This window comes from Microcaecilia unicolor, chromosome 10, assembly GCF_901765095.1.
Source record: "Microcaecilia unicolor chromosome 10, aMicUni1.1, whole genome shotgun sequence".
Lineage (NCBI taxonomy): Eukaryota > Metazoa > Chordata > Amphibia > Gymnophiona > Siphonopidae > Microcaecilia > Microcaecilia unicolor.
In genome coordinates this window covers 53558596-53574448 of record NC_044040.1, presented here as the reverse complement: position 1 = coordinate 53574448, position 15853 = coordinate 53558596, and the positions used below count along the sequence as shown (strand labels likewise).

The 15853-nt window shown below is 44.1% G+C and overlaps 1 protein-coding gene across 1 annotated transcript in view; it reads right to left on the bottom strand.

Moving 5' to 3' along the window:
- The window catches only part of CTTNBP2 (cortactin binding protein 2), a 321332-nt gene that overhangs the window by 26634 nt on the left and 278845 nt on the right, over positions 1-15853 (bottom strand). Inside the window, 2 exon segments of the mRNA XM_030216832.1 lie at positions 6275-6404; positions 15672-15735. Of these exon segments, the coding sequence (XP_030072692.1) occupies positions 6275-6404; positions 15672-15735 (194 nt within the window).

Sequence of the window (15853 nt, the reverse complement as noted above, 5' to 3'; positions counted from 1 at the left end):
AACATCAATTTCATCAGTTATGCATGGTTTCTAGAGTTTAGTGCCAAAAGTCAGCATTGGGGTTAAGGGTCAGTATAATTATACCCTGGGGGAGAGAAGGGGAGATGATGGCCACATTTTAAAAACCTCAAAGATATAAGTAACAAACAAAAGACATTTTCTCTCTTGAGCCCTTCATGCCAATTCCAACAGCCCCTAGTGTTCCTTAGAGATTTTCCAGCTGAGAACTTACTAGAGACAGAGCTCCATAGCTTTGTTCTTCTGCAAGTCATCTTTAAATATTCACCTATATTTTGCATAGATAAAAGGTTTAGGTTTCTGGCAGCAGATTGGAGAAGAAAAGGATTAGTGCATTAGGTTTCACTCCATAGGCACAGGAGGATGTTGGCAAGAGAACAAGGCAGAGAGAGGCTGATGCAAAGGACCACATGGTAGAGCCCTACGCTGATGGCTGAGCATGCAGCTTCTACTGCGAAATTACCAATGCTGTAAGCTAATCACATGAACATTTCCAATACGTGGAACTTGTGTGCTAATTGGGGAAAGCCTGCCAGATACATGTGCACAAAAAAGGATGTTTCTATAAACTAATGCCTAAAATAATAGCACTAACGCATGTGATTGGCTCCACTAATTGGCAATTATGCACTATTCTATAACACACACTCCAACTTTGCTTAGCATGTAAATGTGACGGGGTGCAAACGTGGGCAGATTATGGGTGGGTCATGGGCATGTCTCAGAGAGACATGCAAAACTTATAGAATACTATAAGTTGTGCACACTTCAAGGCACAATTAGATTCCAACTGTTACAACTGTCATTGACTCAATGTAACTGTTGGCACCTAACTTTAGGAAAACAAATGCAGAGTGGAAGAAAATCCAATCCAAGAAACCAGCCAGAACTCACGGAATGAGTTCTGACTGGTTTCTTGGATTGGATTTTCTTCCACTCTGCATTTGTTTTCCTTGTTGGATTTGTGGAAGGTGTGAACCCCTTCTTTTTTCTTCGGCACCAAACTTTAGGCATGCCAATGCCCACTTATGCTAATATTCATTCTAGAATGGAATCTTGGTGCCAAGGGAATGGAGGAATGGCTTTAGTGGTTAGAGCACCAGTCTTGCAGTCCCGAGGTGGCCACTTCAAATCCCGCTGCTGCTCCTTGTGATCTTGGGCAAGTCACTTAACCCTCCACTGCCTCAGGTACAAGCTTAGATTGTGAGCCCTCCTGGAACAGAGAAATATCCAGTGTACCTGAATGTAACTCACCTTGAGCTACTACTGAAAAAGGTGTGAGCAAAATCTAAATAAATAAATAAATTATAGAATTGGCACTAAGCACACGGCATTGGGACACCTAAATCTTGATAACTACTTACAGAGTGACTACCAAAGTTTCTACAATAAGTATGCCTTCACTGTCCAAAGAAAACAAAAGTGCCAGCGCATATCCACACATGAACCAGAATTTTATTCTGCGCACAAATATTATCCTTGCAAATATTTCTAGCACATAAACCCAGATTATGGGAAGCAACCTGCCTAAGTGCCTCCATCGGTGCTGTGCCCGGATATTCAATGCTGGGACGTTTCTGGTGACCGGCATTGAATATCTGTTTTTTCTGTGGCAGGCTTTAAACTTAACCGGCCAAGTTAATATTTAGCACTGGCCGGTTAAGTTTATAGTGGCCAAAGATAGGACTATTATTTATGTGGTCTGATTTGGCCGCTAAACTTAGCCAGTGAAGAGCTGAATATTCACAGCTAGCTGGTTATATGATGCAATATAGCCAGTTAGCCGCTATCCCTTGGATTCTATATAGCGTGCCTAGATTTATGCGAGATTCTGCATGTAAATCCAGGTGTATTCTACAATTTACAAGTGTAGATTAATTGTTTTAACAAGCCGCTATGCGTTAACGGCTCTTAACAAGCAATAACGAGCACTAATTGGCAAAAATTAGAATTTACACGTGTACATTGCTAAGCATATTCTGTAATGTACTGCGCCTAAATTCTAACGCGCACAGGCAAAAAGGGGCGTGGTTAAGGGTGTGGAAATAGGTTTTTCCATGGGTGTTCCAAAATCTGCATGTTATAAAATCTATGCAACAGGGATTTATACCAGCTTTTCGTTTACCTAAATGGACGTGCATAGATTCAGCTGCACAAACTATGCCTAAGCATATTCTAAATGCCACACATAGATTTACATGTGGTATTTAGAATACGCTTAGGCGTAATTGCCTACCATGCGTTAATTTTAAGTGCCATATATAGAATCGGGTCCTATGGAAGAGATTCTATATATGGCGTCTAAAAAAAAAATGGCACAGAAATCAGTGCTAAGCGTATTATATAAGTGATGCCTAGATTTAGGCATGGTATATAGAATACGCTTAGTTGATATCTGAGCGCATAAAATTATGTGCCACTATTTACACCAATGAAAATGTGGCGTAAATCCCGGCACGTAGATTTAGGCGCAGTGGGCCATATTCTTTAACTAGGTGCTTAATTTTCAGAACACTCATGAAATGCCTATTTCTCTGCCCATAACCTTGCCCCTTTTTGCCTGCACGCGTTAGAAGTTAGGTGCACTGCATTACAGAATATGCTTAGCAAGTTGTGTGTGTAAATTCTAATTATTGCCAATTAGTGCTTACTATTGCTTGTTAAGAGCTGTTATCAACGCTGATTAGCTTGTTAAGCCACTTACGTTATGCGCATTGTTATAGAATATGCTTGGATTTCGGTGCGGATCTCTAGGTGCGCTATATAGAATCTAGGGGTATGCATTAATATTTAGCAGCGATAACTGAAATCTTATCACTTGACTGATTAACCTCTTTGCTATTAGTGAACAAGCACTATCACTTTTATCCCTATGTCGAATATGGTCTCTCCATAGTCGATGACCTAATGTATGTTATAATCCAATTATCACTAAGGAACCTGCATGCAATACCATAATGCATTCTTCTTTACCATGTATGTACGCACATGGTTTTTATATATATATATAGATAGATAGATAGATAGATAGATAGATAGATAGATAGATAGATAGATAGACCATGAACTGTTCCATCTATGTTACTATGTATGTACACACCTTAATGCAACACCATTTGTAATTCTGTTACCTGGAAATGGCAACCGCCATTACGGCAAATGTAAGCCACATTGAGCCTGCAAATTGGTGGGAAAATGTGGGATACAAATGCTACAAATAAATAAATAAAATAAATAACTGGCTATCTCATGCTGAATTTTAGTACTTAGCCAGCTAAGTGCTTCTTAACCGACAAATTAAATAGGCTGTTATTTACTGTTTGTGCAGAAGAACTTTCTGGTTCATGCACAGATGTGGTGATGGCATTTTCATTTTTGTTTGGACCTGTGCACACAGCTGTTACCTCCCATCTGTCTTTTTAAATTTGCAGGCACTGATATGGCTGCAGAAAACTTTTAAATCCCAAAAACTGGCACTAAGCCCTGTCAACCAACTGTTATACGCTGCTCTGGCCCTAGTGATAATTTTCTCGCACTGTGTGCACGGTGAAATCCCCTGCTTACTTCTGTGCATTGTGGAGCAACACCTAATGGCCTCATTATCATTCATTTTAATATAGTGTGTACCCATGTCAACTGCACAATTAACTGCTAGGTGAACCCCTTCCTGCATCCTGTACCCACTAACATGCGTGCAGAGTGTTCATTAACCACACATTTGTGATCATCTGGTTCATTTGTTGCTTATCTTGCATCTAGACTACTGTAATTTCCTACAGTGTATCAGGGTCTACCTAATATACAAACAAGGCAACTTTAGTTACGCCAAAATATTTCCGTGACCGTGAAATGTTTTTATGATGTGAGGACATTTTATAGCGTGACTCCTCTTTTTATTAAAGAACATTGGCTCCCGACTATCTATCACCTTCCATTTAAGATCCTATCATTGGTCCACTAGTCTCTCTTCAAGAAGCCCTCCTTTTCTCTTTAACCTTCTAATACCCTATAAATCCTCCCACTCCCTCCGCTGTGCGTCAAAAACTCTTGATGGTTCAACAACATTTGCAGGTGTGCTCTGATGAAGCCCCTAGACGTTTTAACGTAGCAGCCCCATCATTGTGGAACAGTCTCCTCTCTGTATTTGTTCTGAATCTGCTTTTACTAAGTTTAAGAAGGCTTTGAAAACACAATTTTGTAGTCTGGCTTTTATGTCAGACTAATTTCCTGTTTTGGCCCTGGTATTGTGAGCCTCGCCTTGCTGGCTGGCATGCAGACAGCACCACTTGTACCTGGTATTTATGCCTGTTGTGTGGCTCCATCTTCCTGCCTTCCTGAGGTACCTTATGGCTCTTAAAGCTACGGTAACCTAGGCCTCCTTTTTTCTGTTACCATATTGCCTTATTTTTTTAAAGCTATATGTCTTTTGTTTGTTATTAAATTTTATTGTGTACCGCCTAAATATCTTTTTTATATGAAATAGGGCTGTACTGAATATTCACATTCAATTCGTTTCAGCCCCAAATTGTGCTCTGAATACATTATTCGTATTGGGTCAATTAGTGATTTAAATTCGAATATGAATACTCAGAAACTCTACTGTGCTAAATCCTACTGAGATAAACACTTCATCTCTGATTTCACATTGCTTCTTTTATTATTTGTTAGGTTAAAGCTCAATGCCCATTATTTGTATTTGGTATTCATATTCGGCCAAATAGTAAAAAATGCTATTCAGTCCAGCTCTAATATCAAATACATTAAACCAGTGGCATTCCTAGGGGGGCTGACACCCGGGGTGGATCGCCGATGTGCCCCCCCCGGGTGCAGCGCCCCCGCCCCCCAGGTGCAGCGCGCCCCTGCCTCCCGGCGAAACGCGACTACCCCCCCTCCCCTTACTCTGCTATCCCTGGTGGTCTAGAGGTACCTCTTCGTCTTTGGGGCAGGAAAGAGCCCCTTCTTTCCTGCCCGGAGTGCTGCTGCTAGCTGCCCTGCATCCTGTCCTGTGGTGAGTCCGGCTCTTGGCGTTTCAAAATGGCCGCTGAGAGTTGAAGCAGCCTCGCGAGACTTCAACTCTCAGCGGCCATTTTGAAACGCCGAGAGCTGGACTCACCACAGGACAAGATGCAGGGCAGCTAGCAGCTCTGGGCAGGAAAGAGGGGGCTCTTTCCTGCCCCGAAGAGGTACCTCTAGACCACCAGGGATAGCAGAGTAAGGGGAGGGGGGGAGGAGAGAGATGACAGGTGAGGGCGTGGAAGGGGCGGGACAGGGGACGTGAAAGGGGCAGCTCCCCCCAGCAAAACGACACCCCCCCCGGTGCATCTTTACCTGCTGGGGGGGGGGGGGGTGGCGCGCGTCTGTCAACAACGCTCGTTCCCTGCTCCCTCTGCCCAGTTACAGGAAATAACCCGTTCCAGGGCCAGAGGGAGCAGAGAACAAGCGTTGCCGACAGACGCGTGGCACCCCCCCAGCGGCGTGCACCCGGGGTGGACCGCCCCCACCCTTAGTACGCCACTGCATTAAACCTTGACTTCCTTCAAACCATAGCTTGATCTCATACTGGTCTGGACTCGTCCTTCATAGGAGGCAGGGAAGGAAGACAGCATCCCAGAGGGATGAATGCTGCTGGGGTTGACACATAGAAATAGAAGAATGGAGAATGATGCTACTTCTATAACAAAGCAATCTGAATGGGTGCTGGAGCTGAGGAGGGCAAGAAACACAGGATATACAGTAGTGAGGGCACGGGAGCACAAGACGGATGTTTGATTTTGAACATCTAATACACTTGCAGCTAGCACTTCCTGATTGCAAACTTTCTTCTGGAAACCCTAAGAGCAGTGTTGCCAGATGGAAAAATGGTTTACGCCCAAAACCAGCCCCATACCGCACCAAGTCAATTTGCATATGAATGACATCATTAATAAATATTGAGTTAATTTGCACATGACATCATTAATAAATATTAATTAGTCCATTTGCATACAAATGACATCATTAAGCCTGCCTCCACTGGCCGCGGCCGAAAGCCGTGGGAAAAAACCACAGCGGGGGGAAAACCCACCGGCAGGGCAAGAAAAAGCCACCCAAAATCCCACAACCCGCACGCGGCGTGAAAAAGCCACAGCGGGTTGCGGAAAGGAGCCCAATTGGGCGGGAAACCTGCAGCCCTGGCAACACTGCCTAAGAGGCCGAAGCAAACTGTTGGGTCAAGAGGCAAAAAACCCCCTTCCCATTCCATACACTGTATCGTTACCTTGCTTATATCTGGCTCCGATTTGCTGGAACACATGCTCTGAAGTTCCCGTACAAGGTCTTCATCGTCGGAGCCAAGGGACAGCCTTTGCTCCATGCTTGCTAGCCGTGGTTGCTCACTCTCTATCAATCTAGAGGAAAAGTTTCACTGTAGCATTTTACTTATACACACATCTGTTTCTATCCATATCCATATATTTATCTGTATACTAAACAGCCAAGATCCAAAAGGTCTAGCGTTACTAAATGTAATCATTTATTACTTTAAGTGAGGCATCTTTAGATGTATCACTTAAATAGCTAAGTGCCTACATCTGCCTGAATACAAATCTCCATCTGCCATACACCTAAGTTTTGGTGTCTAAAGAGTGAGTGATGTCAGGACACCTCCGCTGGGCTCCTGGCACCGATCCACACTCCATGAGCTGCTACTCTGCTCCTGATACCAAATGCACCCCCAGAAGCTTTCCACTGCTGGGCCTCCGGCACCCCCTCGTCGTTCCAAAGGCCATATATTAGATGTTTCAGTTTGTAAAATGGTCATTCATGCTGGATGTCCATTTCTTGTGTATTTTAGAACGGGATGCATGTCGGCAGATCCTGTTCTAAAATACATGAGAAATGGACATCCATATTTTGAGCTGGATGCCCTTGCTATAATTTTGCTCCACATGTAATAATCATAACCATAGCCATACATACAAACCAAGAAATTCTGTGTTAACATTAATGCAAATGTGTTAATTCAAACAATTCAACACTGACTTAATTTGCACCGACTGCATTAAATACAAATTAAAATATTGGCTCTTTAAAAAATAGGTTTCTATATTTGTTTCTATATTTATACATTTATTTGTGTATCTTTCCACTTATATATCTGTATCTCTTTATGTTCTTTCTCACTGTTTGTCTCTGTCTATATATAAGAAGAAAGAGAGAGGGAAAAAATGTCTTCGGCCTTAATTTTTCCTTCCATCAAACCTAGATATGTCTTACCAGCCCTAGGACAGCTCTGTGCACTATGAGTGACAGAGGGTGCTCTGTAACTGCAACTGTCCTCCCCACTCCTTGTGCCTGAGTGCCCCACATAAATCAACTGATCCTCATCAGAAGGGGATCTGAACTCATTTCTCCCCTGCCACAGTGCTGTAGCCCGAGTCACAGGACTGACCACAGACCTAGAATATTTTTGGTCTTCTTGGCAGCAAGATGTAAAGAAAGTATTGTAAACAATGCACTCCATGAAAAACCTAGAGAAAAGAGACTGACTAAAATAATTCTACTTAGCAAAGGATATTTAAGGGGTAATTTAATAAACCTCTTGTTCACAGAAAACACTAATTTATAGGCATAGGAGGCCTCTAATAACAACAGATACAAGCCAGCACATATTTTTACAGTAGGTGTGCTTAGGGGAGAAATTGAGGCAGAGTTGCAATTTACATTCGTATTTTATAAAATGCGCTCATATGTGTTTAAAGTACGTGTAATGCCCCCTTGTGGGAGTCTTTGGATCTGTGCCCCAACCTGGCTGGAGTCCCCCGTACACAGGTTCCATGAGTCCCTTAAGTATTTGGCGCCTGGTGCCTCCATCTGGGGAAGAAAGCATTAGCAGGTGGGGTTACCCTCTTCCTACCCCCGGGAAACCCAAAAATGACCTCTGCAAATACAGCTGTCAACCAAAAGATAAACAGTTTTATTGACCTATGTTCAGGTTTTACTATACAGATATATAAAAGCACTGAACGATTTAGCAGTGGTTAAAGCTTTGTTTTGAGATAGCCAATGAAATGCATAGAAAACCATAAACTATATATAACACGGTCTAGTACCAATACTTTTAACCAATTACTTCTCATGTAGCTTGTACTCTTTACCAATTAGTTCAACACTCTTTGAATCCAATATTCCTTTTTTGCCTAAGCAGCAACTTCTGGTTCCCTCCTGTCACTCTAGGTTGAGTGTGTGTGTGTGTGTGGCCTGTTTCCCACCCCTTACTGCTTTCCTATGTCCTTCCCTGGTCCCCTCACCCAGTCCCAAAGTCTCACCCTCCTGTGGGATCACTCTGGGCTAGTGGCTGCTAGACATCCAAGGGAAGCTGGCCAATACGTGCTATCAAGCTCTGGATGACGACTGCACTCCCTGAAGCTACCTCCTTCGATGGGCTCCTGGTGCCACTCTGCACCCCACGAACTGCTACTCTGCTCCCAGTGCCGCCTGCACTCCGGAAGCTTTCCACTGCTGGGCCATGGGCATCCCCTTTCAAAGGACTTGCCCTGGCTCCCATGGGCCTCCTCTGCTGATGGAAGGACCAATTGCCTTTAGCGCCTCCCAAGAGTTGCCAATCTTCCCATCTTCTTGATGTGACAAACAGTTCCAGGACTCCCCCATAGAGGGCAGCCTCTTCTCCACTAGTCTTCAGTGGAGCCCTAGGGTACTTTTCCCTGTTATGACCCAGAATACCAGCCCTTATCAATGCTCTGCAACCAGCAGTAACAGGATTTCCCCAATACAAGCAAACTTCCCCACTGGCTGTCTTCAAGAGAAAGTCATAGGGTATTTTCCCCTGCTGTGTCCCCAAATACCAGCTCTTAACAGAATTCTGTAACCAACAGTTTCAGAATTCAACCAATAAAGAGTGACATCCTAGCTCAACCAAAAGGCCAAAAACAGAATCTCCGAATAACAGAGACCTGAAAACTCAAATACCTCTTCCCAGTCATGAGGTCACATTCAGTATGTTCCTCTTTTATTATGGTGAGTAAAATCTCTGACACCCCCCATACCCCGATTAGCTTCAGCTATCCTTCCTCTGTCTGCTTACATTACTAAACCCATTTGTCTTTTCTCCCCCCTGTAGTGGATAATATGAATGTGTATGAATGTGGCTCCATCAGCCTGCCTGTCATTCCTTTGGTGAATAATTTAACACAAGGTACTGCCCACCTCCCTCTCTGTTTAGTTCAGCCATGTAACATTTTACAAAACTGATACATTTCTAGTGCACAAGGTAACTGCCAGGCAAATTGGCAGTTAGAAACCTCTTTTATTTTCTCAATACAATTTGCTTTTAAAATTTACTGTGACCAAAGGCCTCTTCTGGCCTCAATTTCTCATTAAACATTTCCTTGAAAGGGGGGGGGGGGCGGGTTGATACATGCTAATATTTACATTAATCTAGGTGTGATTTCTATAGGATTTCTGCTAGTACTTCATAAAGATGCATAAGTGCCTGAGGGGGGAAGCTATCAACTTGCTGAGTATAATTTAGTTCCTTATATTTCACTTCTTCCTGATGCTCCACTGAATTTGTCCCTAAATGTAACTCTATTTCTTTTCTTTTATATGTTTATATTGTAAGCCACATTGAAAGCGATGTGGGATAGAAATGCCATAAACCAATAAATAAATAAACTAACGTGGGGTAACGTTAAGATATCTGTTTTACTGTTAACTTTAGCTAGGGTTACCATATTTTGTCCTCTCAAAAACATGCCCCGCCCCCTGCCCCACCCCTGCCCGCCCCTTTGTATCCTCACCCCGCCCCCTGCCACATATTCCCCTCCCCTCCCCCTGGTCACATATTCCCCTCCCCTGCCCCCTGTCACCTCCCCTCCTCTGGGTCACCTCCCCTCCCCTTACTGCCCTGGTGGTCTAGTGACCTCTTCGGGGCAGGAAAGAGCCCCCTCTTTCCTGCCCGGAGCTCTGTCCTTGCCCTGCATCCTGTTGCTGTGACAGTCTCAGGATTCAAAATGGCCGCCGAGAGTTGAAGTCTCGCGAGGCCGCTTCAACTCTCGGCGGCCATTTTGAATCCCAAGACCGTCACAGCAACAGGATGCAGGGCAAGGGCAGCGCTTCAGGCAGGAAAGAGGGGGCTCTTTCCTGCCCCGAAGAGGTCACTAGACCACCAGGGCAGTAGATAGTAAGTAAGGGAAGGGGAGGCTAGGAGAGGCCCGCCCCCCCCCCCTTTTGTCCAGAAATCCAGACAAACGGGCGGACTGCCAAAACCCGTCCGGACGCCCGAACATGTCCTCAAAAAGAGGACATGTCCGGGTAAATCCGGACATATGGTAACCCTAACTTTAGCTATTAGTAACTAGAGGGCTAACCCGTGGTTAGCACATGCTGACAGGCTATTACAGAGATGTGCTAAAGTGTTTCATATTTTGCCTGTTTGCGCATGCTAACCAGCACATTACCAATTTAAAAAAACATTTTTTGGGAGGATGTACGTCGTAGGCGGAGAGCGGTCATTCCTGCATTATCCAGCTAGCGTGTTATGACTAGTGCCAATAGGAGGCAGTAAGTGATCCCACGCTCTTTAGAGGTAGTATGTGCTGATGGGGACATGACCTGCAATTACAACAAATGGAAAAGTCCTAAAAAAAATACCACAGTCAATCTGGGATTGGCATCTGGGAAAGTGCCACGTTAACACATGTTAAGTCCAGATTTTACTGCGTTTTTGTAAAATGACCCCTAGGTCTCACTGCATAAAATAGAACCTGTACTAAAACAGAATCTGCCCAATATTTAAAATCATTTAACCGGCCAGGAACAGATGGCACTTAATCGGCTATCTGGCAATATTCAGCGGGAGATCGTTGGTTATCTCCCGCTGAATACTGCTGGATAGCGCTTAGTGGATAACCGGTTATATCACATGATATAACCAGCAATCCGCTAATATTCAGCGTATTGCCGGCTAAGTTTGGTGGCTAAATTCGGCCACTGAAAGAGCAGGCCTATCGTTTGCTGGTTTGAACTTAAGCAGCCAGCGCTGAATATCGGCTTGGCCAGTTAAGTTGAAACTGGCCAAAAAACACCTGGATATTCAATGCTGGTCACCAGAAATGGCCTGGCATTGAATATCCGGATTCAGTGCTGACCGCGGGAGTCAGCCCGGCTAACTCGTAGTCTAAATATTGGGCCCCATGTGCTAGTGGTAAATATTCCTGCCGAGAGTAAGCTGTTCTAAAATACCCTGCAGAGCTACAAAGCACTACAGATGCATGACAAATATATTTCAGTTTTTTTAGTGCAGCAGTTTCCTTCCGCTTTTATTGAGGTTCCAGCTAAAGTGACATCAGCCTCTGTTGGGCTATGGCACCATCAGCCTTCATTTTCTTACAGCTATTCACTTCTTTATAGTATCTGAGCTACATCTAACTCTGCTCAGAGCCTCAATAGTCTTCCTGGACTCAGCCGTCATAGACTAGAGCTATAGAGGTGAGCAGTAACCCCATTAAACAGCAGGTGGAGACATGCACAACATTTATATTTTAAATGACTAAAAGTAGAATGCCAATTTGACTTTGGGGACCTTTTACTAAGTACGGTAAGTAGTTACTTCATGAATTAGCAGATGGTAACTGTTAGTTCTTGGTCACGGTAACCATGACTGTGTTGTCATGACAGCATACGCTAATTTATATGTTAACTGCATATCCTGTTAGGGAACAGGAAGTGGGTGGGTTATTGCTGAGGAATGTGAATGGACTGCACATTGCAGTTAGCTCATGCTGTCTTGCAATAGTGCAGATGCATCAGTGTTGTCCCTGCATTTAACAGGCAATAAAGAGATTTTTTTTTCTGTGCAGTAACTACAGTGGGGGAAATAAGTATTTGATCCCTTGCTGATTTTGTAAGTTTGCCCACTGACAAAGACATGAGCAGCCCATAATTGAAGGGTAGGTTATTGGTAACAGTGAGAGATAGCACATCACAAATTAAATCCGGAAAATCACATTGTGGAAAGTATATGAATTTATTTGCATTCTGCAGAGGGAAATAAGTATTTGATCCCCCACCAACCAGTAAGAGATCTGGCCCCTACAGACCAGGTAGATGCTCCAAATCAACTCGTTACCTGCATGACAGACAGCTGTCGGCAATGGTCACCTGTATGAAAGACACCTGTCCACAGACTCAGTGAATCAGTCAGACTCTAACCTCTACAAAATGGCCAAGAGCAAGGAGCTGTCTAAGGATGTCAGGGACAAGATCATACACCTGCACAAGGCTGGAATGGGCTACAAAACCATCAGTAAGACGCTGGGCGAGAAGGAGACAACTGTTGGTGCCATAGTAAGAAAATGGAAGAAGTACAAAATGACTGTCAATCGACAAAGATCTGGGGCTCCACGCAAAATCTCACCTCGTGGGGTATCCTTGATCATGAGGAAGGTTAGAAATCAGCCTACGACTACAAGGGGGGAACTTGTCAATGATCTCAAGGCAGCTGGGACCACTGTCACCACGAAAACCATTGGTAACACATTACGACATAACAGATTGCAATCCTGCAGTGCCCGCAAGGTCCCCCTGCTCCGGAAGGCACATGTGACGGCCCGTCTGAAGTTTGCCAGTGAACACCTGGATGATGCCGAGAGTGATTGGGAGAAGGTGCTGTGGTCAGATGAGACAAAAATTGAGCTCTTTGGCATGAACTCAACTCGCCGTGTTTGGAGGAAGAGAAATGCTGCCTATGACCCAAAGAACACCGTCCCCACTGTCAAGCATGGAGGTGGAAATGTTATGTTTTGGGGGTGTTTCTCTGCTAAGGGCACAGGACTACTTCACCGCATCAATGGGAGAATGGATGGGGCCATGTACCGTACAATTCTGAGTGACAACCTCCTTCCCTCCGCCAGGGCCTTAAAAATGGGTCGTGGCTGGGTCTTCCAGCACGACAATGACCCAAAACATACAGCCAAGGCAACAAAGGAGTGGCTCAGGAAGAAGCACATTAGGGTCATGGAGTGGCCTAGCCAGTCACCAGACCTTAATCCCATTGAAAACTTATGGAGGGAGCTGAAGCTGCGAGTTGCCAAGCGACAGCCCAGAACTCTTAATGATTTAGAGATGATCTGCAAAGAGGAGTGGACCAAAATTCCTCCTGACATGTGTGCAAACCTCATCATCAACTACAGAAGACGTCTGACCGCTGTGCTTTCCAACAAGGGTTTTGCCACCAAGTATTAGGTCTTGTTTGCCAGAGGGATCAAATACTTATTTCCCTCTGCAGAATGCAAATAAATTCATATACTTTCCACAATGTGATTTTCCGGATTTAATTTGTGATGTGCTATCTCTCACTGTTACCAATAACCTACCCTTCAATTATGGGCTGCTCATGTCTTTGTCAGTGGGCAAACTTACAAAATCAGCAAGGGATCAAATACTTATTTCCCCCACTGTATATGAGAAGATACTGGACAAGCCTCCAAATTATCATATAGGCTCCGCACTTACCACATGGTAATCTGGACATGTAGGGGTGGGGGGCAATTCTATAAAGGTGTGCCTTGATTTATGTGCCTAGAGGATGGCTATTAGGATCCACAGAGCTGGTGTAAATACTTATGCCTTGATGCCGGAGATACATGCATAACTTATAGTTATGTGTAAGTGTGAGTTCTGCCCACACTCTGCCCAGACTCCGCCCATGTACCTGCTCAACTGTAAAATTTGCACTATGAGGGTCTTTTACAAAGGTGCAGTAATGTTTTTAGCGCATGCTAAACGCTAGAGACGCCCAAAGGAATATATGAGCGTTTCTAGCGTTTAGTGCATGCTTATTTTTAGCGTGCACTAAAAACACTAGCGCACTTTTGCAGAAGGCCCACTATGTAAGCTAAGTACATATTTAGAACAGTGTATAAGCAGATTTTCAACACTTACGGGCATATGTGCACACATACATGTGTATATGCTGGTATTCTAGTCATGTATGCATGTACTCGGAATGTAAATGATAGTGACCCCTTAGGGGGCAAATTCTTTAAGGAACCACATAGATTTAGGTGGGAAATATGTGCATAAATGCCAGTATTCAATTCATTTATGTGCAATAATCCGCTACGCACTATTCTGAAAGGGGCGGACCCTGGGCAGAATATGGGCAGGGTGCGTACTTACACGCATAGGACTAGATTCTGTAAATGGTGCTGAGAAATCAGCACTCAAAAATATAAGCACTGAGCGTTAATCTGTAAAGGATGCACGACCTTTATAGAATAGGAGCTAAGCGCATAAATGGTCCCTAACTTAAGGCACCAGTAATTATGCCTATTGGCATGGTGTAAGCGCATGTGCCTAAATTCTGGCACACCAAATGCCGATTTAAACTATTAAGAGCACTTATGCTCATAACTGCTCTCATAGAAAGACACCCAAATTATGCGTGCAGTGAGTCTAAAGTTGTAGCCTCCAACACAGAGGACACACAGCTTCTGATTCTCTTGTAGTCTGCTCTGAGAGTTTTTTCTCGGTCTTGATATTGTTTTTGATGCAAACGTCTCTCTGGCTTTTCTTGAGTGTTACGGACTGCTGAGAAAAGGGTAACTTGGAGCTTGGAGGGTTTAATCCAGTAGTTCCCCAAAACTGACCTGGGGAGCCCCCAGCTAAGTTTGAGCACCTAAGTGCATCATGCAACTGATAGTATTCTATAAGCTGTGCATGTCACTTGGTCCACCCTTGCTCCACCCATGTGTACGACCCTCGTAGTTATGCACTATGGTTTTGATTAAGAACATACGAACAGCCATACTGCATCAGACCAATGGTCCATCTAGTCCAGTATCCAGGTCACAAGTACCTCCTGGCATAAACCCAATTCAATAAATTATGCCCAAAGTTAGGTGCCGGGATGATCCACACTAAGCTAATACTCTGTAAAAGATGCTCACCGCAGAGAGTCCTTAATAAAATGCTAGCTTAGTGCACTTTTCACACTTAACTTTGGATGCGAGCATTTACAGCTGCCAAAAGCTTGTGTAAATGCTGGCGCCCACCTCATGGCAGTCAGGCACACAAATGCAGGTATTCTGTAACATCGCGCCTACATCCTGGCAATCCCCCTGACCCGCCATGCCCCCTTTGGAGCTTTGTGCTATGAAAGTTTAGGTGTAGGGCAGATCTGGGTGGTGCATAGGCCGGCCTCCAAGTTACACATATAACTTACAGAATACAATAAGTTGCATGCACTCCTGCCATATTTAGGTGCCCGTAGTTATGCCAGGTATATGTCTGGTGTAACAGTGAGCGCCTAAATGTAATGTGTGCCAATGCCAGGTTACACTAGTATTCTCTAATAGAAGCTGGGCACCCAGATGCCATTATATAAAATAGGCTCTCGTTGTGTGGCATCAGGGCATTACAAGGTGCTGCTCACATACAGAATTGCAACCGTAGTTAGTATATTGAATCCATACTTAACGGAAGTTAATATACGAGTTCCTAAGCCATACCTGAAGAAATGGAAGGTGAAGAGCAGCAATAGACACAGTGGGATTTGAACCCACATCTCCCTGCTCTAACAAGCAGGCTACACTTCTATGAAAACATCAAACCGATTACTTCTGTGTTCTTGAAACAAAATCACAGGTACTTACTTGTGTTTCATTAGACCAGTCAATTTGGCGTAATTCTGTTGAAAACCGTTCTGAGATTCTGCACCTTAAAAAAAAAGTAAATAAATCTACTTTAAATTAAAACTGGATACTGCATAGTCAGAGTGCGAATGAGATTACAAAGCAACCTCAGAGAGCAACTGCCATGTTTCAGTTATCAGGCT